At 41.6% G+C, this 26075-nt stretch overlaps 2 protein-coding genes across 3 annotated transcripts in view; one reads left to right on the top strand and one right to left on the bottom strand.

Annotated features, from left to right (window-relative positions):
* The first annotated feature begins 5832 nt into the window (after positions 1–5832).
* On the top strand, positions 5833–8500 carry LOC118220980. Its single transcript, XM_035405506.1, has 4 exons — positions 5833–6021; positions 6394–6759; positions 7692–7763; positions 7901–8500. The coding sequence occupies exons 1-4, from the start codon at positions 5970–5972 to the stop codon at positions 8023–8025; spliced, it is 615 nt and encodes a 204-aa protein (XP_035261397.1). The 5' UTR covers positions 5833–5969; the 3' UTR covers positions 8026–8500.
* A 10933-nt stretch (positions 8501–19433) lies between these two features.
* The window catches only part of aplp1 (amyloid beta (A4) precursor-like protein 1), a 70861-nt gene continuing 64219 nt past the window's right edge, over positions 19434–26075 (bottom strand). Inside the window, exons 11-17 of one of the 2 annotated variants that reach the window (XM_035405482.1) lie at positions 25174–25273; positions 22759–22926; positions 22215–22238; positions 21778–21827; positions 21386–21451; positions 21086–21229; positions 19434–20384 (exon numbers count right to left, since the gene is read on the bottom strand). In XM_035405482.1, the coding sequence (XP_035261373.1) occupies positions 20286–20384; positions 21086–21229; positions 21386–21451; positions 21778–21827; positions 22215–22238; positions 22759–22926; positions 25174–25273 (651 nt within the window). In that variant the 3' untranslated portion in view covers positions 19434–20285. Of the gene's footprint in view, positions 20388–21085; positions 21230–21385; positions 21452–21777; positions 21828–22214; positions 22239–22758; positions 22927–25173; positions 25274–26075 lie in introns of both variants that reach the window. The other variant, XM_035405473.1, reaches the window with a different exon arrangement.

Raw genomic sequence — 26075 nt, 5'->3', positions numbered from 1 at the left:
TTCTCCTGTAGTTAAAATATAGCGCACAACAGCACACATTTAAAATTGAAATGTTAAAAAATAAGAGGACAAATGAAAAGGCCTTAAGTTCCCTTATATTCTAATCATTTTTAAATAACACATTAGTGAGATTGTAACTTCAATGCAAATAAAAAAAACAAAGGCCACTTGAAGAGTGATCTAGAACATTGCTTCCCTTGGACATTATGAAATAACTAATCAAAAGTTATGGTTTCCAACCACATGGGAAACAAACCAAAAACTGAATTGCTTCAGGAAATATCCAGCTGTATAAATGGACTGTATGTATAGAATGTAGGCTCTGGATAAGAACATCTGCTAAATGCCTTAAAATGTAAATGTACAGTGCTGTGAAAAGGTATTTCCCCCTTTCCTAATTTCCATTTGCATGTGTCACACTCAATGGTTTCAGATCTTTAGTCAATATGTAATATTAGAATAATGGAACCCGACGTTTGTAAACACAAAACATTTAAAAAATATTTATTCCATTTATTTAATGAAAAAAGTAATGAAACACCCATATCACAAATGTGAAAAAGTGTCCCCTTAAACTTAACTGGTTGCACAACCTTTAGCAGCAATAACTGAGACCAAACACATCCTATAATTTGATTTCAGTCTTTCACATCACTCTGGAGGATTTTTTAGACTACTCTTTGCAATGCTGCTTTCATTCAGACAAAGTTGTAGGTTTGAGCGTGATGCTTGCTTCAGGTCCTGCCACAGCATCTCGAATGCGTTAAAGTCAGGACTTTGACCTGGCCACTTCAGAACTTTAATTTAGTTTCTTTTCAGGCATTCAGATGAGGACTTGCTTTTATGTTTTGGCTCATTGTCTTGCTGTATAACCCAATTATGCCACAACTTCAGCTCACAGACAGATTCTCCTTCGGAATTTTCTGGTACAGAGCAGAATTCATAGCTTCTTCAACAACGGCAATTTGTCCAGGGCCCAAGGCAGCAATGCATCCCCAAACCACACTACCACGACCGTGTTTGACTGTTGGTATGATGTTCTTATTGGGAAATGCTGTATTTGCTTCATGCCAGACAAAATGACATTCACTTTTGACTCATTATCCCAAAAGGATCTTTAGGATCATCCAGGTGCTTTTTTTCACGAGAGACAAGCATTGATGTTTCTCTTGGTTAGCAGTAGTTTCTACCATGCTACTTACCCATGAATCCCATTTTTACCCAGGATCTTTCTTTTTTCTTTGCCCAGGCTTTCACTGTGGTTCAGTGGAGTCCCAGAGCTTGAGAGATGGATTTGTAACCATTTCCATACTGATGTATTTCAACAATTTTTTCCTAATCTCTTCTGGAATTTTCATAACATAGTGCGGTGGTTCTCAAACTCGGTCCTGGGGGACCACTGTGTATGCTGGTTTTCATTCCAACCTCAACAGCAATCCCAGAATTTTAACAAGCTGTTAATTTTTCTTAATTAGGTGCATGTTTTAGAGCTGGGATCTTATCTAGAAAGGGCCAGTGTGGGTGTGCACACCTGACCTGATTCTACTAATCAATCACTAGAGTCATTGCTAAGCACCTTGATTAGTAGAATCAGATGTGTGCACCTGCACTGGCCCTTTCTGGGTAAGACTGGGGACCCCAGCTCTAAAACATGAAAAGCACCGAATTAAGAAAAATGAACAGCTTGTTAAAATTCTGGGATTGCAGTGGAGGTTGGAATGAAAACCAGCATACACAGTGGTCCCCCAGGACCGAGTTTGAGAACCGCTGACATAGTAGTGTGCTTGTAGAAACTTTGGTGGTGGTGACTACTTAACTCTAATAGTAAGAATCAATATGAGTGAGGTTTAGTGCTAGCTGCAATAATGCCTGGCTGCATTCAATCAGCTGAATCAAATTCTCAATTAATTTGGTTAATTGGTTTATTGAGAAACGAAAGGGGCAATTACACTTTCTCATGGGTTTTTTTTTTTCCATTAAACAAATTAAATATTAATTTTAAATGTGTCTTGTGTTTACTCGGTTTACCTTTGTCTAATATTACATTTTGTCTGAAGAGCCACAACCATTCAGAGTGAGAAATATGCAATAATAGAGAAAATCAGGAAGGGGGCAAATACTTTTTCACAGCACTGTAAAAACACCAAACTCAGACCTGCCAACCTTAGGAAAATATTTTGAGTACCACAATAGTCAGTGTAACGCTTAGTTCACATGCTTTTGCACCACTTCGCTTTGCACGCTACACACGCACACACAAGCCTTTCTTCATAATTCTAGTTTTGACTGTTAAAGTGATCAGGAAAAATTGTATAATTTGACCTGATTCTAAAATATCACTTGCACTGCACTGGGCTATATTATGATATACTTGCAAGTCAAAAGTTTGAGTACACCTGCTTAAAACAATTTTTTCATGATTAATATTTCATTATATGATATGTGTGCTTATACAAACAGATAACCATAAAAGAATTGCATTCAATTCTTTAATAAAAATGGAAATAATTTATTTTGTATATTGTAACATATGTTTTCATTTTCAAGTATTTACGGAAACTTACGTTGCAATGTAAAAAAAAAAAATGTTGCGATTATGTTGCGATGTAAAAATTATGAGTTTATACGTTTCTGTTCATGATTTCCTTTTTTATTTAATAATTAAATAATTGAATTAGCTTATATAGGCACACATCATATAGGCCTAATGAAAAAATTGAAAAATTATCTAGGAATGTAGGCCTTTGTAACTAGAGGTTTAGCTAAATTATTACCTGTAGCTCCTTGGTGGCTAATGTCAAAATCATAATTGCACAATGTGCAAAATGCATGGTGCGGAAGTTTTGAGGGGCGGAGCCACGGCCATTGCTCCTGATATTTTGGGAGGAACGTCTGGGGGGCATGGACTTGCTTCTTTTTAGTAGGTCTGCTGCTGCTCTCTCTCTCTCTCTCTCTCACTCTCTCTCTCTCTCCTTGTTAGTATCCTCGTCATCTGACGTCATGATTATTTTCTAACTGCAAGGCTGGTCGGGTGACTTGCTGCAATAGGAATTATTTGCTACATTAGCAGTCTGAAGTCAAACACCTTTGCAAAACTTTGCTCCAACAGAGCGTGAGCGTTCAAAGTTTGAACAAGGAGTCTCCGTAGCGTTTGAGTTACTGCAGCTAAATTACTCCATCAGTTACCGTTTTGGATATTAACATTATGGTCACATTTTTGTACTTGATTATTACTCCCCACTTCCCATTTTATCTCAGCAATGCAGCGTTACGCCTCGGTGGATAATAAAGTACCGCTGCGTATCAATGCATGTTGAGTGGGTCGGGGAGAGGTTACAGAACCACAAGCACAAGGTCGTAGCATCTTGTTCAATCCAAGGGATGTAATTTAAATACCGAATAAATGTACGGTATTCTTTTGTATTAATTGATTGTTTTCAGTAATTCAATTACAATAATAATAATTATTATTATTTTTTGCGTAGTTTCAGCTGGCATTTCGTACCTGCGTATTTTGACCAAGAATTGCGTAGTTGGTACACAAAATGCGTGCAGGTTGGCAGGTCTGCAAACTGTTCCAGAGCCATTCAGTTTAAGAGCACCTTGTGTAAGATTTACTAGGCACTACTAGACACACCTTAGTCCAAAATGAACTAAGCAAACTTTTGAATCTGTCAAACTCACGGTTAGATCCACATGTGCTTTTTACATGTACATGCGTTTTTTGTTTTTTTTTGGCATTGTCTATGGTATTATACCAGGAAAAGCTTTGATGTTGCAATGTGAAACCACAAGCCACCATTTGGGTAATGTTTAAAAAGCATTTGTGGACAGGGGTATTTAATATATCTGTGCATTGTTTTGTTCAGGTTTCAGTGTGTTCCAGCTGACTGGTAGTGCATTTGAGCAGGAGTGGGCTGAGTCAAGATTTATTTAGGCCTTAAAAAATAAAAAATACAGCAAAAAATGTTTAATACAATTACATATTGTGATACTCAAGAAACTATTTCATTCCTTTACCACTTACCGTTGTTTTCATAACATTTAAATGTTGTATTATTAAGTACTTCTGCACTACTTGTAAACCCTTTCCAGCGACAGGTTTTGCCTTCACATTCTTCGCATTTAATTGTACAATCATTTGGCATATCTAGAAGGAAACAAGGAAGAGATTGTGGGCTCTTAGGTTTAAAGTCTGATTTGACATGCAAATGTAAATAATAATAGGACATTGTCGAAATTCATTTTATCAGTCTAGTTATTTGTAAAAAGGTGAATATCCTGTTGGATAATGTGTTTCCCGGGATATGAATGAAAATTGATGCAAGGTTCATGTTATTAATTCCTTCTTCCTTCAGTTCTTTATATAATTGTTCTCTTTTGCAAAAAAGAACATGTTCCACAAGTCTCTTTCTCCTGACAGATGACACATTTTCCAGTTGCGTGTTTTTAATCAGCTGTAATGAATCTGAAAAGGGCTGGTGTGGGTGCAGGCTTCTGTTATACCTTTTTGTTATAACTAACACACCCAATTCTGCTTTTCATGGTCTTGATTGAAGATTTAGTGCTGGTGTCAAGGTGTCATAGAGCTGGGCTAAAACAAAAACCCCACCAGCCCTTTTCGGACAAGATTTGACACCCCTGCAAAAGACTATCTATCACACATGAAAACATGGAGTGGTTGAACAAACAAAAAAAAAAAAAAAACGACTATTACCAACTCAGGTGACAAATTTTTTCTTTATAAAAAAATAAATTGTAAAAAAATATGAAAATGTAAGATTACTATTACATTTTTGTTTTTCTCTGTTATTTTCCCCTATCCCTGTTCAGTAGTACCATGATACATGTTCAATGATGTATGGACCCTGGGTACCGGGACTCTTTCAACTCCCATTGAATGGTTTCTGTTTATCACCCCATTCTTTGTAAACTCTAAGGAGCATAGTGTATGAAAATTCCAGGAGGGCAGCTTTGAATTATAGAGCAGGTGTATCTGATAAAGCAGTTACTGAATGCATACTGTATATAGTATCTATGCAATACAAGTATACTTGTATTGTTTTCTATTTCATAGACATATTTTCCTATCTATTTCAAGGGTGTGAATGATTTTGGAAGGATGTCTATTTAGTAAAGGTGACTCATTTTGTCTTACCACAGGTGAATGGCAAATGTATGGCCAATATTGCAGCTTGGAGCAGTAATTTGCACATATTCTGAAAACACGAAGAAGGGACTGATTACAATCAAACAGTATGCCATAATGATACTACCATAATGTTTTAAATAAAACAACAACAACACACACACTCTTTCTCACACACACACACACACACACACACACACACGGAAACACACACACTTGCTTAATGTTTTGCTAGTCTGTGAGAAAATGCAGTAAGCAGCTTTTAAAATGATATACAAGAGATTACCAGAAGATGGAGCTGTAGTAGAGGCAGCAAGTACTGTAGTGAATTAATTGTTATTCAGTCTTTTTCAACCTCAATAATGTACTGAGATTAATTTATCTTGTATAAATTAATAATAGAATATCTTTGGGACAATGTGACTATAATGTACACTGCTACTGCCCCTGCCGCTGCCACTGTCATTGAACAACAAGTAAAACATTTTACACATACGAAACCCAAAGACAATAAATGGACCTATCATATGTTTTACAACAGTTTACAAAGAGTTATTTGTGAAATAAACAATTTGAAAATATCTAGTCTGTAAAACAAACAAAATATCATCTTTCATTCTAAGTACCTTTATGACAGTGAGGGAAATGCCACTGGCATTGGCAGGTTTTTCATTATGTTTTATTTTTTTTCCATCACAACGGAAATATTGCATGCTGTGTGGTCTGCCATTTCCTTTGTTTCTCTTTGACTGCTCTTAAAGCTTACACAAAGTGTAAAACTGGTGAATTCTCTTCAAACTGCTTCAGATAAGAAGACAGCATGATGCGCTTTGGACTTCCATTTTATACTTTGTTGCACCTCACTCTACACGGTAAGGGAATGGCAATACGGCTAACATGCACTTTAAAGAAAATATTTTTTTTTATGATATGCTTTGCTTCATTATCATGCATGAACATTACTCTGGTGACCTCTCTAAAGTCAGTGTTCCATTAATTATGTCAATGCATTTATGTAAACATGCAGTAATAGCTACATGTGTATGTTAAGGCCTACAATGAGAGATTGTTCCCCAAAGGGAAATATATAATTTAAAACTAAATGTTAATGTTTGCAAGATGTTGACTGAATTCAGGGATTTCCATTCCACAGTTGGTAATTATATTTCACATTACATTGTTTGCGTGCATTACTGCTATATTTCACTGCTCTTATTTAATTTTTCTTTTATATTTTGTTTAAGGACCTGTCTTATCGAGAGTGTGGGTAAATCAGTGGTCTACACTCGATGAGTACAGAGTTGGAGACACGGCAACTCTGCACTGTGCTATTTTTTCAGATAAGGAGACCATTGCGAAATGTCACATGGAGTGGGCCATGCTCGACCCAAACAACCCAGTCAGAACTATCAAAATTAGAGAATCCAAACTGTACGCCGGTCGGGTCAGTGTGCAGAGTAAGGGTAACGCCACCACAGTTACAATACAAAACCTGGGACTGAACGACACAGCGCCCTTGTGCATAATAGACTGCTTCATTGATAGACGGCTAATGCGGAATATTGGGCAGGGGGGCAGTCTGAAGATTGTGGAATTATCTGACCCTCATGGTATGTGTGAAAAATTCATTATTTACCCACTAACTATTTTGTAAAGTAATCTGAGAATAATCAGAGAATGTAAGTATCTGCCTTTAGGTGCAGAAAAGAAAACTTTTTAAAAATGAAATAAACATATATACTATATACTTTTCTTCTCCTTCTTCTTCTTCTTCTTCTTATTATTATTATTTTATATAGCACTTTTCACAGACTCAAAGACGCTTTACAACACAGGGAATACAAGCATAATTATCAAAAAAAAGAAAAAAGACAATGATACAATAAAAAACATACAATGCAGAAAATGCAGTGGGAACAGTAGTGCAGTGGAGGGAGGAGGGGGTGTGAGGGGGGAAGACAGACATCAAGGGAAGGCTAGGGAAAAGAGGTGGGTTTTAAGGCATGATTTGAAGCAGGTGAGTGAGTCTGAGGTACGGATGTCAGAGGGGAGGGCATTCCAGAGTTTTGGGGCAGCAACTGAGAAGGTGCGGTTGCCAAAAGAACAGAGCTGAGAGGGGAAGGTGGTGAGGAGGCCGGCAGTGGATGAACGTAACTGTCTGGGTAGCTGGTAGGGGAGCAGTAGGTCAGAGAGGTAAGTGGGTGCAAGGCCATTTAGGGATTTGTAAACTAGGAGGAGGAGTCTGAATGTGATGCGTGATGTGATTGGGAGCCAGTGTAAATCTTTCAAGATAGGGGTGATGTGAGACCGGGGGGATGTGCAGGAGAGTATTCTTGCAGCTGAGTTCTGAACCAGTTGCAGTTTGTGTAGGGGGCGGGAGGGAACACCAGTGAGGAGTGCGTTACAGTAGTCTAGTCTGCTAGATATGAAGGCGCGGATGAGTTTTTCTGCACCGGGATGGGTGCGGAAGGGTCTAAGTCTGGAGATGTTGCATAGATGGAAAAACGAAACCTTGACAGTGTTATTGATGTGCTTTTCAAAGGAGAGGGATGGATCAAGAATGACACCGAGGTCACGGACCAGGGGGGAGGTGGAGACTGGGGTACTGCCAATGGTGAGATGGTGAATTCTTGGCATTATAAGTTTGTGGTACAGTGTATACAGTGTATAAATATTATATATTTGCATGTATATATGCTGTATGTTCAGATTTATGTTTAATTTATGTTCCCCTTCATTTCTCTTTGACAGAAGAGGAATCCTTAGCCTGGCTCAGCTATTTCCTTTTTGCAGTGAACCTCCTCATCTTCCTTGTGGTGACCGTAATTTGCAGTACCATAATGTACAGAAGACTGCTGAGGAAATTAATGCAGTAGATAAGCGTTTAGTGAAGTACTGCATTACAATGAGCATCTGTTATAGCACATTATCTCTGGCAAGCTGGCCAGTCCTTCTCTTTCCTACAGTCTTTGCCACTTTACTGATGGAAGGAGATGAACTCTGAATAATGGAAAAGGAAAAGTATGATCCAGTTACTGGGTGAGAAGTGCAGCTGCTGGTGATACCTGATTATACCTGTGATTTGTAACGTTTGATAGTGAAACCAAGTGTAGACACTAAAACTTGCAGCTGAGTTCACCCTGTTCCTCAATAGCTTTGTTCTAAATTTTGTAAATTGGTTTTCCTCATCTTACCCTACCAAGGGTAAAATTCATGGAAATTTAAATCAATTCCCTCCTTCAAAATTGGCCCATATTGCTACAGTGATACAAAAATGTATTCTTTCCTTATATTTCAGAGAAGGGAAACACAAAATTATTTTGTATAATAAAACCATATAACAGATGCTCACTGCAGTGTACTTCTAAAAACATTTTACCACAGCAGTACATACCAAGTACTTGCTTTCTGTTTTGAAAATGGGATTATTTGTGGTTTTGGAGGTATAGTAGCATATAACAAAAAAGAAATAATCTCATATGTGGATTACCTGCTAGTGTGTATACATTTATTTGCTAAATATATGGCCAATTCTCACGTGTATCTGAATTTCTCATTGGCTGTATGCAGACCTGGGTCAAATAAGTATTTTTTTTGGATTCAAATTTTCTACTCTTGACTGATCTTGTCTGGTGTATTGGAACCAATGAAATACTCTCAAAAAGTGCAAACCCCGCCTTCTGGTCATATTGGCAGGCTCAACTACACCAGGCAAGATCAATAGAGCACAGAAAAGTATTTGAATACAAAACAAAAGCCGCGTTTCCACCGTAGGAACTATACCCCGGAACTAGGAACCTTTTGAGGAACTCAGTGCGTTTTCACCGCAGGAACTAGATTTAGTTCCGGGGGCTTTGTTTTACCCCCCAAAAGGTTCCTGCTCGGGGGGTAGTACTTTCCGAAAGTACAGGAACCTTTTGGGTGGAGCTTGCAGCGCTGAATATTTCTGATTGGTCGAGTACTCGCAGCACTTTTTTGTGTCTATTTTCAGGCACCATGTTTAAAAATATGCAGGCGCAACCCGATTTATTTTCATAATAACTTCAAATCAAACTTGTATGTTATGCGGCGCAGTCGCCTACTTTTGGTTATAGCCTGCCAACGTCTTGGAATTATAACGTGTGCTCTTCTGTTCTTTTCTTGCTTTAGTATTCGTTTTATAAAATGCTAAGCATTCGTGCTGGGACAGCATATTACGTACTAAAACATTCAAACGGATTAATTCGGTTGCTGAATATTTTCAATTTTACAATTGTAATTGACTCAAAACGTTTGATACAGTTATGTGAGGTATGCAGTAGTTCTGCGTAATTCACATTGGTGATACAGTAAAAGCAAACTGGAAATCACCTTCTGCACTTTTTGTCATGGTAAAATAACAGGTTAATTCTAGTAATCGTACCTTTAGCTTTTTCAGACTGCCGTAATTTTACATTCTTCAATTCCACAAAAAGACCAGGAAGACTATGGACTAATTTATGGTGCATGGTTCGCATCTGGAGGGCACACTTCGCTGCTTGGCTAGCAGTAACTTCGAAGGAAAACAAACGGTGGCTGTACCACTACTAATTTAATTTTTCACGCAAGTCCGAGTTTTCGTTCTATTCTTGTCATTTTGCGATTAGCCTATATAGAATTGACGATGAGAAAGTAATCAAACAGCAAATTGTTTACAACGTGTGCATGTTTTCTGCTGTTGTTGCCAGTTATATTGGAAATGTGAATGCATTCTGTCGCTTCGGATGTCAAGACATGAAAGCGAATGTTCGCATAAAAACATAATGAATGTGTTTGAGAGGATATGTAAAACAATTACAATCTGACTATTGGTCTGTTATATCCTATTTGTTGCATAACGGTCCAAGTTCAACTACCAATGACAGTTTTGCTTGACAACGGTAAAATATGCCCAGGCGGCTGCAGAAGAATATTTCAATTCCATGTGATTAAATCGATAAAAATCAATAAATACAAAAGTAACCATATATAGTCATTGTTGGTAACTCGTTGTATATAAGTGGAATAAACCCCTCCGGGCTGTCCCGGTTATTAGAAAATAATGTAGGCTACTTCGGTGGTAGTATGGGGTTACAGAAGAAATCATATGACAGATGGACCGACAACAACGTCGCTTTTTCATACGTCAGTGGGCTAATTTGCCTAATCTTCGCGGGACTTTAGACCCCGGTGGAAACGCAGACAACCATTAGCTGAAGGAACCTTTTAGTTCCTGGTAAAGTAGTTCCTGGGACTGAAAGTTCCGGGTAATTTTGGTGGAAACGCGGCTAAATAAGTATTTGACCCAGGTCTGGCTGCATGCTTAAATGGCTTCTCTTAGTTCCAAAGTGTTGTAAATAGATTCAGTTGAATTCTGAGTTCCAGATACCTCTGCATTGTCATTTAGACAAACCACTGTATCTTAACCACAGGGACTTTCTGCAAGCAGAACCGAGTGAAAAAAAATAAATAATAATAATAAAATAAAATACATTGCAGAATGCACAAGGCCTAATCATAGGACCTTGTGCAGGTACTCGAGGCACCATGCCAGCTATGAAAATTTATGAAATTGCACATTTGAATTTCCTGTTCCTGTTCTGTATTATCAGTGTTGAGGGAACAAAACAGCTTTTATTTTAGACAAGGTTCTATGTGAAAAGTTATGTCATTGAATAGATTTTTTTTCTACAAAATGTCATTTCACTCATATCAGTAAAGTAATATCAATGAATTTAGTCATTTTCATATTAAAGTGTGAGATTTTAATCTTTGTACTTGTTTCGTTGTTCTGTGTTTACCCCTATCACATTCATAACTATCTTTACCAATGCTGGGGTTGCGATTGACTGAATCTAAAACTACAAAACAGGTTTTGCCAGTTCTACACCACAATGGGAACATTGATCACCCATCACATGCCACAGAAGTTTTTTTTTTTGCCCAGTTATCGAATCCAGCTTGCAAACAAAGAGCAAACAAAGAAGGTTGAGACAAAGAGGGATGATTGATACACAATGTGTGTGTGTGTGTGTGCGTGTGTGCGTGTGTGTGTGTGTGTGTGTTTGTGTGTGTGTGTGTGTGTGTATAACCATCATGTGTAGACACGCAGTAACTGAATATGAATAATATTATTTTTGGCTGGAATAGAGGTTCAATAAATGGATAATCGTAACCTCTGAAATACAGCATTAACTGTAAAATACAAATTTTAACACAATTGTTTTCTTTCACACCAGGGGCAAACACAAGAACTCAAAAACGTCATTTGAAATTGGCAACTCAAAACAATGCACCATTCTACCTTTTATGATCATAATTTTATGAAGATCGGTCTGAAAGTGTCTGCTGCTGGTGAGTCTGTCATATTAAGCGTGCAGTGGTAAAGCAGAGATTGATTAGGTTTGGTAAGATTTAAATGCAAAACACACTGGTATATCTAGAAAGGGGTTGCTCTTTATGGCTATGTTGATAGCCAACTTCACCTGTATTTCTTATTTCCTTCATGAGATATTACCATGACAATTCTCCCTAAACAGTCTTACAAAATTGTATTGTGTTTAACTTTTCATACAAGATCTGCATTAGAGTACTGAATAGGCCAATCGGTTACAAATGGCAAATCTTTCCTGATAAATTTAACATGAATGACCATCAATGATTCAGATTCACTCAACTTGAATAACCAATCTTCTAAAGCTGTCCCTGCAATGTTCATTGTGACTTTAAGGTACCACTCAATGGATATTCTGGAAACCGAACAAATTTATAAATTGAAAACATTTACCATAACTTTCCTAATGTTCTGAAAACCAAAGATGGTTAGCAAGCTTTAACACATTATGATTAATAATAAGATATAAGATATTAATTGCTCTATCATGCCACTTTGATACAGACGCCATTTGTGATTCGTTAATCTCAGACTACCCACCCGGAACTGTGACTACTCTGAAACATATTTACAAAAAACCACATACTAACCTTCTGTAGTATCCTGTTGATCCAAGATTTGTTGTCAGTAAGAAGAGAATTCATCCAGTTTACAGAAACAGCTTTGTATGTTAGGACACACACCTGAGTTGCATTAGCTAATCAGCCCAGGTGCTTAAAGGTGTGCTACTCTCCACAGGTCAGGGCTGAAACTGGCAGCTCACACCGAGTGCGCATTTCCTTTTGTTTTGTTTTGTTTTGTTTTGTTTCGTTTACTTTCGTTTTGCTGTTCATGCAAGAAGGAAAGAAAATTTAAGTTCCCCACCCCTGGATAATTGGGAGGAGCTGGTCTGGTAAGGGGGTCAGCTATGGGCAGCGCACGGGAAAGTGGGAGGAGCTGGTCTGGCTGGTAAGGGGGTCAGCTATGGGCGGAGCACAGGAAAGTGGGAGGAGCTGGTCTGGCTGGTAAGGGGGTCAGCTATGGGCAGAGCACAGGAAAGTGGGAGGAGCTGGTCTGGCTGGTAAGGGGGTCAGCTATGGGCAGCGCACGGGAAAGTGGGAGGAGCTGGTCTGGCTGGTAAGGGGGTCAGCTATGGGCGGAGCACGGGAAAGTGGGAGGAGCTGGTCTGGCTGGTAAGTGGGTCAGCTATGGGCGGAGCACGGGAAAGTGGGAGGAGCTGGTCTGGCTGGTAAGGGGGTCAGCTATGGGCAGCACACGGGAAAGTGGGAGGAGCTGGTCTGGTAAGGGGGTCAGCTATGGGCGGAGCACGGGAAAGTGGGAGGAGCTGGCCTGGCTGGTAAGGGGGTCAGCTATGGGCGGAGCACGGGAAAGTGGGAGGAGCTGGTCTGGTAAGGGGGTCAGCTATGGGCGGAGCACGGGAAAGTGGGAGGAGCTGGCCTGGCTGGTAAGGGGGTCAGCTATGGGCGGAGCACGGGAAAGTGGGAGGAGCTGGTCTGGTAAGGGGGTCAGCTATGGGCGGAGCACGGGAAAGTGGGAGGAGCTGGCCTGGCTGGTAAGGGGGTCAGCTATGGGCGGAGCACGGGAAAGTGGGAGGAGCTGGGCTGGTAATGGTGTCAGCTATGGGCGGAGCATGGGAAAGTGGCCACGCCATTTTACTTTCTTTTGTCTTTGTTGTTTTAGCTTGTTGCGTTAGTTTGTTGTTTTTGCCTAGCGTTTGCCGGCGTTCCCCGGACCTGCCGCATCGCCCTTCCAGGCGTGTCACGCTGGTGTGTGGAAGGGATTCCCTTCAGTGAAACTCACAAGCGCTAAAAAGGGTTTTAATCTGAACTGAATATTACTGTTACATCATTGACGGATTTCTGCCCAAATTGCTTGTTTGTTGTCTGTCGGGTTGCAGGGCTAGCTGTGCGTCGCCGTGCTGAGTGTAACAGTGAACAGATGCCATCTCTCGTTCCTCTCCAAAAACTCAAGCAGCAACTGTCTGGTACACGGGGTCATTCCACAGGCTTTTCACAGCAAATGAGCTGTTTACAGCTGAGCTCTCTCTGCAATAGCCCAGGGGGCAGCAGGGGCATGCACAGACATTTGGGGGGGCAGGGGCTCAAGCCAAAAAAAAAAAAATTTTTTCATCATTATCACAAAGTAAGAAAAAGTAAACACATGTAGGAAATAACATTGGGTAATTCAGCCCTCCCCACAATGAGAAGGCAGACCTGTCTTTTGGCATCGTATTTACTATGAATCTCACCTGAGGTGGAAAGGTCCAGGGGTCAGAAAGTAGAGATAAAGTGCAACCGACGGGGATACAACTAGTTTACCAGTGCAGTACATACCAAGCACCTACTTTCTGTTTTGAATATGGGTTCACTTGTGGTTTTGGAGGAAGCATATAACAAAAAAGAAATAATCTCATATGTGGATCACCCCTGCTAATTTGTACACATTGATTTGCTAAATATAATTGGCTGATTCTCACGTGTAGCTGAATTTCTCATTGGCTGTATGCAGACCTGGGTCAAATAAGTATTTGTTTTGGATTCAAATTTTTTATACTTTACTGATCCTGATTGGTGTATTGGCACCACTGAAATACACAGAAAAGTATTTGAATCCAAAACAAATAAGTATTTGACCCAGGTCTGGCTGCATGCTTAAACGGCTTCTCTCAGTTTCAGTTGTAAATAGATTCAGTTGAATTCTGAGTTCCAGATACCTCGGCATTGTCATTTAGACAAACCACTGTATCTTAACCACAGGAACTTTCTGTAAGCAAAAAAAAAAAAAAACCTTGCAGACTGCACAAGGCCTAATCATAGGACCTTGTGCAGGTACTCGAGGTGCCATGCAGCAGTGAGGCTTGGGCACAGTAAATGAGGGGGTAACATGCAATATTGGATCCCGGCACAGTTTATGAGGGCGCTCCGCAATAATGGGGCCCCTGTGCCATGTTTGAAGCCCTGCGCAGCCTGAGATGTGTGCTGTACCTGTGCAGCATGAGATGTGTGCTGTACCTGCGCACCATGCTGTACCTGTGCACCATGCTGTACCTGTGTACCATGCTGTACCTGTGTACCATGCTGTACCTGTGCACCATGCTGTACCTGTGTACCATGCTGTACCTGTGTACCATGCTGTACCTGTGCACCATGCTGTACCTATGCACCATGCCAGCTATGAAAATTTATGAAATTGCACATTTGAATTTCCTGTTCCTGTTCTGTGTTATCAGTGTTGAGGGAACAAATGTCAGACAAGTTTCTGTGTGAAAAGGATAAGATTATTGTTATTTATTTATTTTTATTTAAAAAAGTCAGTTGACTCATATCAGCAAAGTAATGAAAATTAATTCTGTCATTTTCATCTAAAACTGTGAGATTTTAATTTTTGTACATTTTCCATTGTTGCTCTGTGGTTGCTCCTACCACATTCATAACTATCGTTACCAATGCTGGTGTTACGAATGAGAGAATAAATAAAAAACAGGTTTTGCCAGTTCTTGACCACAACATTAATCGTTACCCATCACATGAAAAATCATTGAGTCTGAAGTTGCAGCAAAGAGTACAGATTGATACACAATGTGTGTGTGTGTATTCCATATTTGTTGCCTCTCAAGGGAATAAGTATTTAAGGTGTGATGTGTTTTCAAAAAAATGATTAGAAAGGTTCACACTATGCCACCTGTACAGTATATAAAATGAAAAATCCAGAGGGAATAAAGTAGACTCTGTAGTCCTACTGAGATTTCACAACCCACGATAAACACAAGCAGAAAGACAGACACTGAAGACATGGGTGCATTTTAAAAGGCCACTTTGTGTATATCAGTTTCTCGCTTTTTTTTGTTTCACTGTTCGTCTCACCAACCCAATTTACTGTTGTCATTAACAGACAAGTCTCAGACACTCCAGGGCTCAGGTTTCAGGTGGAAAGTGTGGCCGGCTTGGATGGGCAAACAGGAAGGGCAGGTTGGTACAGAACTGCAAAACCCAGATTCACATGGACGGGGGGATGATAAACATCTAACAGGAAATGCTCACAGATCGAAGCGCAGCCCACATTAGAACCACTACCACAGGTTCCAGCTCATTAAACTCAGCATGTCAGCTTCCAGAATGTGTTTAGTTCGGAGCAGTCAAAGACTAAACCTTCTTGTTTCACTTCAAACCCTGCAAACACAAGGCCTTAAACAGCTTAATGTCATTCACAACCATTATCATTGGTGCCAATCTTACCCTCAGAAACCACTTAAACGGAAACAATTCACTTTTAAACCAGACACAGATTCCTTTGTTTCCCCCCTCCAGAACCAGTTCTAAAATGATCAACATTTCCAAATTCCATTAGGAGTTCCTTTCTCACCTGCTCCCTGACCCAGTGCCCCTGTTGCCACTCCTCCTCGCCTCTCAGATCTCAATCGTGCCATGGATGATCTCTCCTTGCCTTTGACAAGGCTCATATGGCACCAACGAGCTCAGGGACGTAGGGTCAAGTTAGCCTCGTCACTCTATACAGTAGCAGCCCTGTGTTTGTCCATAGCTGTTCGTCGGCACTGGCTATGAAGACTTTCCTTTGTGTCCTCGGTAACTTATGACGGGTGTGAGTGGCAACAGAGAGACTGGATCCGCATCCCTGACCAGAGAGCACAAGACCCTCGCTGGCTATTCAAAACAGCACTGCAGTGACACCCAATTAGCAATGACATATATATATATATATATATACACTTCCCATTGCAAGACGCAAAACACATCTGCTCCATCGCAAACCTCCCACTTGCCTTCTGAAAAATAGTTACTGGGAAAGAGAGAGGAGGTAAGGGTGTGACAGAAAAAAAAAAAAAAACACTATTACACATTGGTCATACAAGAGATAATTCAGAACCAGACCAGACACAGGATTATATGTTAACAGCTTATGGAAAAGGCCAGGTGACATGGGGAGGGACCCCAGCGGCCTCCACACACCCACCTGGGCCACGCAGGTACGAGAGAACGCTCCACCCTGTCAGGTGAGCAGCACACGGCAGGATCACAAGAAAACAGGTTTCAGAGCTTCGTTTGTCATTTGTCATTTTATTACTATTTCAAATCAATAAATACGTTTATTATCTCAGATGGCTGGCTCATATCATACACTTGGACATGTTCAACAAAATCAGGCAAATTAGACAGACTTTTTCCAATATTTTCACGAGCAAATCTTTGGTCAAATTGTGAACTGACATATCAACTTACTAGGTAGTTTTGACATGGTTCTAGTCAGCTTATAATGCTATGAGCTGGAATGATGGTGAAACTGTAGTTCATGCCAATTCTAAGAACCAGTCTTCCTGCCAAAAATAATATTATTTGGTTTCTTGGTACTGTGCATCTACACATGGTGGTTGATTGGTCATGCTACAGTCTGGTTCTCCCCTATTGGGGGTCATGTCGGGAATTTTAAACAAACTTATCACCATTTCAAAGAAACAGCGTGACACCCAAGCCCATTGACACGGTCTGATAAATAACAAATGGATAATCGTAACCTCTGAAATACAGCATGAGAATAAGCAACAACAACAATAGGCAATTAAAATACAAATTTTAACACAATTGTTTTCTTTCACACCAGGGGCAAACACAAGAACTCAAAAACGTCATTTGAAGTTGGCAACTCAAAACAATGCACCATTCTACCAAGCCAAATGCTGGAGAGAAACTAACTTCTGGGGGCAATGTGGACAAACTGCCAACACTCTCCTGTGGTTATTGAACATTTTCTGTCCAAATACCAGTACATGGTCAAGATGAAATATGGTAAGACACGTCCATATGTCCACTGTCTAAGCTGTACAACATCATACAATTACCAACGTACACCTCTCTATCGCTTGCAGGTTTGTAATCAGTGAATTGTCTGCTATTAAGCTGGCACATTACAGCAGCGTTCGAACAAATCATACAGAAGCAGAGAACAAAGCTAGGTGTGAAGGATAAATATTTTATCTGATCATAATTTTACGAAGATCGGTCTGCTGTTGGTGAGTCTGTCATATTAAGGGTGCAGTGGTAAAGCAGAGGTTGATTAGGTTTGGTCAGATTTAAATGCAAAACACTACATTGATAGCCAACATCACCTGTATTTCTGTCTTTTCACACAAGCGTAGAAGATAAACACAAATTCTTAAAAATGTTTAAAGCCCTCTCAGGATAGCTTACAATGGACCTGTACGACTGATTCTTATTTACAAAAACGAAATATTACTAATAGTAATTATGACAGACTCAAGTTTAGCCGTGTCAATATGTAACCAATTTCCCCAATGAGGGGATTATAAATTGAAAAGGTAGTATCTATAGTAGACAAAAAACATTCCACATCATTGCAGCTAATATTTTCAATGGATGTCATTTCAAACTAACTGACGGCACACAAAAACGCATTAAGACATACTGAGCTACAGCGTGCCAGAATTAAGATGTGTTTAACAGTTAACATCTAAAAAATACTTCAGACACATTTTTTTTTCTTTTTTTCTTTTTTTTGTTTACTTCACTTATGCGTCACCTATGCTAGGCTACAGCACCTACTGTGGCCCCAGGTTTCCAAACTTGCTACACCTCTGTTCACTCAGCCCGTCCCGCCAAGATAAACACAACCTTTCCTTCGTTTGCTGAATTCACTTCAAATATGCACCAGAATTCGACAATGTGCACATACATATTTCACTGTCTTTGTAGATGTCCATCAGACCCAAAAAAAACAGACGCAAACAAGTGGTGTGGCACCACGGTAAAGATATAAACAAATTAATACAATGAGTTTCCTAATTTAACCGTGTTGCTTTTTGTGAAAAGGATTACTAACAACAGTGGTGCACATTTGAAAGGAAGTTAGTTCTAAATGTCTACTGAAAATACATTCAGTCAGAAGTAACTATTGTCGTCTTGTGCTGGTTTTTATTTATTTATTTTTTTTAACAACAGTCCGTTTGCGATCAGCCATGTTTTAAATATGTTCTCTTCCTCTCAGCAGCACAAGATAAGATGTTTTTTTTTTCCCCCCACACTTGCATTGATGTAAAGTAAAAATGAAAAGGTTACATTTTTCCAATTTGAGTTGTTTGTATCTACACTGTCAATTTAAACAGCAACATTTCAATTTTATCAAAAAGCAAAAACAGGAACAACACAAATACGGCAGCGTCATACACCAACTTTGCATGCGTTCTTTAAAATAAAGGATTTCTGATTATTATTCGATATTTTTCAGTAGTGGTACAATTAACAGTTATTCAATACTGAGCCATAGGGTTTCCTCAGTGACACAATGAACAAAATAAACGTTTGCAGTGGGCAGCTACAGCATATTATTTTTTGACATGTCGCTGCCTGAGTGAAAGATTTTTGTGAGTTTGACTCAATAAATCTGAAAATCTATCGAAAGGTTTTATGAACCCCCCACTCCATTATGCTAATATAGGATTTTTTTCTTTGTCTTTCCAAATACAAAGCAATAAAGACACCTTTTATAAATGAATTCAATAAATAAATGATAAATATAAGTGTGTACGTGTGTGTGGCTATGTGTGTGTGTGTGTGTGTGTACGTGCCTGTGTGTGTACGTGTGTGTGTGCTTGCATGTGTGTGTGTATGTGTGTGTGTACGTGTGTGTTCGTGCTCATGCGCGTGCCTGTGTGTGTGTGTGTGTGTGTGTGTGTGTACGTGCCTGTGTGTGTGTGTGTGTTCGTGCTCACGCGCGCGCGCGTGTGTGTGTGTGTGTATGTGCCTGTGTGTGTGTGTGTTCGTGCTCACGTGCGTGTGTGTGTGTGTGTGTACGTGCCTGTGTGTGTGTGTTCGTGCTCGCGCGTGTGTGTGTGTGTGTGTGTGTGTGTGTTCGTGCTCGCGCGTGTGTGTGTGTGTGTGTACGTGCCTGTGTGCCAGTAAAATGACACTCATTCGGGGTCTTCACTTAAAGATAACTTTTTAGTGCTTGGCCTGTCCGGTCAGTTCTGTTGTGGGACCGATGCTTTTGCCCACAGACTGAGCAAAATGGCCACGTCACCCCGGACCTTCCCATTCATATCTTACGGCTAAACACGGGGTTAGCAACCCATTTTTACACCAACTGCTCACAAATTCTGTATGCTAGGGGGTCACAGTGGTTCTTAGCAGTTCTAAACTTCAGTCTTTACCAGGGACAATGGGTGCCCAGCGGGCATAGATTGCTAGAACTGAATTCTCCTCAACTCACGTAACAATATTTATCTGAATTGAAAAAATAATGTAATTTTCAGCTACATCATAATAAAATAATTAAACCAACATCAATAGTATACTCTAAAATACAAAATTAAATATTTCTATATGTCACCAACAACAAAACAATACATCATTTAAAACATAAATTCCATTATTAACAGCATGGCAAATCAGGGAATTCTACTAAAAAGGCTCTTTCCGTCAGTTAATTAGCCCCACCCCAAACCCTCGTGTATGAAACAGAACATGGAATTCCTTAAAGTAAACATGGGAAGAAATGACTTCTACCCCTAGGTTCATCTGAAAATGGTCAGGGTGTTTGCAGGGGTTTTGAGAAGTGGGGGACAGGGGGTTACTGTTTTCCTTACAATTTTGATGTTGGCCTCATGGAAGTGAGAGGAGGGGGGGTGGGGGGGGGGCATTCCCTAAAGTGGGAAAAAGAGAGAGAGGGCAGATCTGATGCTGAGGACCTCGACCCAGAGGCCCCGCCCACCTCTCCTCAGTTCATTTGCTCAAAGAATTTGTAGGTGGGGTTTTCATAGCCGTGGTTCTGCATCTTGTTCAGCTGCCTCTCCTCAGGGGTCAGCATGGGATCGACCTGCTGCGGGGTGTGAGGAGAGAGAGAGAGAGAGAGGGACAGAGAGAGAGAGGAAGGGAGAAGAAGAGAAAGAGAGAGAGACGGTGCAGAAGACAAAAGGAGAGAAAGACGGGGGGGGGAAGGAGTTGAGAGAGTCGTTGTTATTGCGCTGTAATTCTGCAGTATCTTTAGCAGTTTGGCTGCTTTGAAAAAAAATCGTTTACCACCAGGAGGGATCCTCTGGCCAGGTTTAAACAGTACAGGTTGGAGCAATAAACCCAGCTCACTTTACCTGGCCTAACCAATACGTTCTGACCAGTCACATCAACACAGTATTTTCAACACCAGCTGTTTCATTTTTATTCAAGTGGAGACCTGGGGTATGAAACCCCATGATTCCATGCAGTTACTACAGGTATCTTATTATTGATTACTACATAAAATAGTCTAGGCCAGTCTTGGAAGTACAGTGAAGCCCACATTCACGTTCAGTCAAAAATTGAACAGATTCAGAGCTACCCCAATCCTCAATAATATCTTCAAAACACGGCCGTTTCCAGCGCGAAAAAGAAAAGACCCACTTGATGCATTTTATCGCGGTTGTACTGCAGAGCTGACACTACCAGGCCGGTCTTTTGCACACAGCACCTGGGTCCAGCTGTGCGTGAGCGCAACCCGATGGCTCGGTACGTCCGCGAAAAAACGTGCGGCCAGCCCCTTACCTCCACAATGCCGTGGCTGATGGTGCCGTACGGCTTCCGACGAACCAGCAGCAGGCTGATCACCATCACCATGGCGATCGCCACGGCGACCACCAGCAGCCCCACCATGGCGCCGCGGTTGAACGTCTCCAAGGCGTCCGGTTGCTAGGCGAGCGAGGGATAGAGAGAGCGGAGGTAAAGGGAAAGGGGGGGGGACGGAAGGGAGAGGGTGAGAGATCGCGGAAGGAGAACCGGAGATAGCGAAGCTTGTGGGTGTGGACGGGGCCCCCTACTGGTGATGGACTGGCGGTCGGGACTTACCAGTTCATCTCTTTGGATTCCCGGGGACTTGTACACCACCTGCTTGAGTTCCACAGAAGTGTTCAACTAAAAAGATGAAAACAATACAATCAGTTAAAAAATATAATTTATTCAGCAAATATCAGGCGCAAAAAAACATGTTTTTGATTATCTCGGATTTGTAAAAAATTATCTAGGGAATCGAAGTGAAACAAATTTTGACTTAAGAGCACAAATTTTTTAACAGCTGTTCTTTTCCACCCTACCTACTGTGATCCTGGTCGTTCTGAGCCTGCTGGGCGTTGATGTGCTATGGATGTAGTATGTCATGCAACACTATCCTTGTGAGTCACTTGGGGTGAGGGAATCCACCGAATGTAGAAATACACGAGAGCTATGATTATTAATTTTACCTTTTCTTCATATTCCGCGGTGGCATAGTCATACTCGTCTATCCCAGGACCTGTGTGGAGGAACATATTTCACACACACTGCGTGCTTAACATCCAAAACCACACTCAAGTCAAACCGCATGCCAATGTGCAGAATGCGTGCTGCACACATCATATCCTCCACATAATTACAGCTCAATTAATCTCGTCAGCCTTGATCAAAGCAGGGTTGTTGAATTTACATTCGATACCGATTTAAAGAAAAACACAGATGAAGCATTTGTTAATGTGAACACAAACAGAGATATGTCTGTGGGAAAATGTCAGAACTACGAATGAGGCTTTTTCCATTATAAACATTCTTAATCCTCAATTAAATCAGATTCTTCTGTAAGTTAGACGCCACATGTAAATCCTACAGAACCAGCATCTCCTCATCCACCCATCCCAGAACTCACCTTTCTTACTGTTGGGCTGAGAATCTACGAATATGTGAGCGAAAAGAGGGAAACAGGAAAGAACGTTAACAGCTGTTACTTTGTGAAAGGCAGCGACAGTCACTTGATTCATGCAGTATACTGAATATGTCAGTGATTCCAAAAGAAGAGCCACCTTTCACAGTCTGGCCTAAAGAGGGCAAGGAAACATCCCCAAAATGTGACAGTTATCAGTCTTAATAACCAGAGGTTCACACTGATCAGGCACAAACCTGTTCAGTGATCAATACCAATCAATCAATCAATCCATCATGTGTCAGCGTGACAATCGGCAAGAGGTCAACAAGGGAAACAATCGATGATGCATTTGCTGATTTTCACGTAAAGTTGCATCGGTGCACTGTGAAGGCCGATCAGCTGGAGGCTATGGAACAGCTGAGCGAGTCATATTAGTGACCCAGTAAAATTAGCCAATCGGCACGCGGCCTGTGAGCCACTGCGTGGCGGCGGCGTCCGTGCTGAACCCGGGCGCGTCGAAGCGCGCGGCAGCAGCCGCGGACCGTACCGATGCGGGGCGGGTAGGGCCGGTTCTGGAAGGCCCGCTCCTCCTCTTCCTCGTCGTCCTTCTCCTCCTCGCTCTCGGCCGGCAGCAGCTCCTCCGTGGTGCGCGTCTCGGAGAAGGAGGTGGTCATGAGCTCGCTGATGTCCCCCCTCTCCCCTTTCACCAGCTCCTCTGCGGAGAGGGAGAGAGAGGGGGAGGGAGAGAGAGGGGGGGAGAGAGAGAGAGAGAGAGAGTGAGAGGGAGGGAGAGTGGGAGGGAGAGGGAGGGAGAGGGAGAGAGGGAGGGAGAGAGAGAGGGAGAGAGAGGTGAGAGGGAGAGAGAGGGAGTGAGAGAGGTGAGAGGGAGAGAGAGGGAGTGAGAGAGAGAGAGGAAGGGAGAGAGTGAGAGGGAGGGAGGGAGAGAGAGAGAGAGGGAGGGAGAGAGAGAGAGAGAGAGGGAGAGAGGAAGGGAGAGAGAGGGAGTGAGAGGGAGGGAGAGAGGGAGAGAGGTGAGAGGGAGAGAGAGGAAGGGAGAGAGGTGAGAGGGAGAGAGAGAGAGAGAGAGAGAGGGAGGGAGAGAGGAAGGGAGAGAGAGGGAGAGAGGGAGAGAGAGGGAGGGAGAGAGGGAGAGAGACGGAGGGAGGGAGAGAGAGAGAGAGGAAGGGAGAGAGAGGGAGGGAGAGAGAGAGAGAGGGAGAGAGGAAGGGAGAGAGAGGGAGTGAGAGGGAGGGAGAGAGGGAGAGAGGTGAGAGGGAGAGAGAGGGAGGGAGAGAGGTGAGAGGGAGAGAGAGAGAGAGAGGAAGGGAGAGAGAGGGAGTGAGAGAGAGAGAGTGAGAGGGAGGGAGGGAGAGAGGTGAGAGAGGGGGGAGAGAGGAAGGGAGAGAGAGGGAGTGAGAGGGAGGGAGAGAGGGAGAGAGGTGAGAGAGAGAGAGACATGAACATACAGCTAGGCCTGCTGGCTCAGTTCACTAACCACCCCTAACACCTTAAATCCTGAGGACAACATCACCATAAATTCAAGTACTGTCAAGCATATTATAGAACACCACAAACAAAATGACATCAGTCCTAGTAGGGCACAAGCACCAAGCAAAATGCAATGCTATTTGGTCCTAAAACCACAGTGCACCACAGCAGACTACCAGGGCATGGTGGCTGACACAGGTCTAGGTGCTACCTTGACAAAGTACCGACTCACTGAGCACAGCTTGGCCGTCAAAAAAAAAGGCAGACATGGGCAAACATGGTTTCCCAAATAAGAAATTACACATAAATATTTTCCAAAAATAAAGCATAGATGCCCTCAATTTAAAAACATTCCAGATATCCAAAACCTCTCCATTCTCTACTCTATCTCACCTCTTGCTGAAAACTGGCAGTACAATACATAGCTGCATTTAAAAAAACGTTTATATTCTTTTTTGATTAGGTAGTATGATATGCTTATATTTTTTGTTATCATCATTATTCATTATCTTTATTATTATCATTATTACTATAGAATTTTTTCTTTTTTATAAAAATGTACTTTATAGTAATTTTCCATTATTATTCCTAAATTCACAATTGATGTTCACAATCACTGTTCATTCATTGCTAGTCTTTGATGCTAAGTATTGTTCAATGTTAGATGTAAGTCCTTTTGTTTAATACTATATGCTTTCACAATTCAAATGCAGTGTCAGTAAAGCAAACTGAATTGAATTGAACTGAAAGAGAAAGCAAGAGAAAGAGACAGAGAAGGCAAGAGAAAGAGACAGAGAGAGCGAGGATAAAGATAAAGAGAGAGAGAGGGAGGGAGCGGTGGATAAAGAGAGAGAGAGGGAGGGAGAGGTAGATAAAGAGAGAGAGAGGGAGGGAGAGGTAGATAAAGAGAGAGAGAGGGAGGGAGCGGTGGATAAAGAGAGAGAGAGGGAGGGAGAGGTAGATAAAGAGAGAGGGAGGGAGGGAGCGGTGGATAAAGAGGGAGAGAGGGAGGGAGAGGTAGATAAAGAGAGAGGGATGGAGGGAGCGGTGGATAAAGAGAGAGAGAGGGAGGGAGGGAGCGCTGGATAAAGAGGGAGAGAGAGGGAGGGAGAGGTGGATAAAGAGAGAGGGATGGAGGGAGCGGTGGATAAAGAGAGAGAGAGGGAAGCATGGAGAGGTAGATAAAGAGAGAGAGAGGGAGGGAGCGGTGGATAAAGAGAGAGGGAGGGAGGGAGAGGTAGATAAAGAGAGAGGGATGGAGGGAGCGGTGGATAAAGAGAGAGAGAGGGAGGGAGCGGTGGATAAAGAGAGAGAGAGGGAGAGAGAGGTAGATAAAGAGAGAGAGAGGGAGGGAGAGGTAGATAAAGAGAGAGGGATGGAGGGAGCGGTGGATAAAGAGAGAGAGAGGGAGGGAGCGGTAGATAAAGAGAGAGGGAGGGAGGGAGCGGTGGATAAAGAGGGAGGAGACACGTACGGATCTCCTGGTGGAGCTCCTCAGCCAGGTCGGGGACCTTGTAGAGCAAACCCAGGCTCTGGTTCATCCTCTCCTCGATCACGTGCAGGTGAGTGTACACCTGTGGGGGGGGGGGGGGGGGGGGGGGGGGATCAGAGAAACGCAGTCTCTCTGAATAAGCTCAGCGCACTGATGTACGTCACACAGAAAAGGGGGACCACATGGGTTAGCCACACCCTGGTATTTAAAACCACACAACTGAAAGTGGGCTGACTCTAAAGTTAAACTGAAATGAACCACTGCACATTCAGGCCAGAGGATCTGACCTTCTTATGTTTATAGCTGCATATATGTGTGATGAGCATTCTAGGGCTAAATGTCATTTGTCACCCAGGTGGGGGGCAACACTGACTGAGTTTCTGAGATCATGAGATGGAAATAATCATCACCACATAAAGATTAAAATACAGTTTTACACTTTTAAACACTTACATATCTAACATCCAGTACAGTACGTACTACAGCCCTCCTTATAAATGTAAGTGCTGCATTTAAAACGATGGCTCGTTCAATGAAGGGTTATTAATTCATTAATTCCATAACACTAATATCTGTTAACCGTTCGGCAGCTAATTTTCAGTTCTTTTCAACTGTGACATTTTTTTCTTCGTGTGTTTGATTGATTTGATTTGATTTGATTTGATTTTTATTTAGCACAATTAAAATATAAAACAGAAACAGAAGAGATTTTTAAAAAACAGTGAAATAGTTCAGGGAGAGGCAAGAAACCCAAGAGGCCTTATACATGGCCTCACCCTAAATAAAACTCAACAAGAACATACAAAAATAGATAGAGCATAAATGAATTAGAAATATTGTTTGCTAAAGATAGTATAAGATACAACAAACAAAAGAAAAATAAT

This window comes from Anguilla anguilla, chromosome 1 (genome assembly GCF_013347855.1).
Source record: "Anguilla anguilla isolate fAngAng1 chromosome 1, fAngAng1.pri, whole genome shotgun sequence".
Lineage (NCBI taxonomy): Eukaryota > Metazoa > Chordata > Actinopteri > Anguilliformes > Anguillidae > Anguilla > Anguilla anguilla.
Note: the sequence above shows the minus strand (reverse complement) of the source record. Positions and strands in the feature narration are given on the sequence as shown.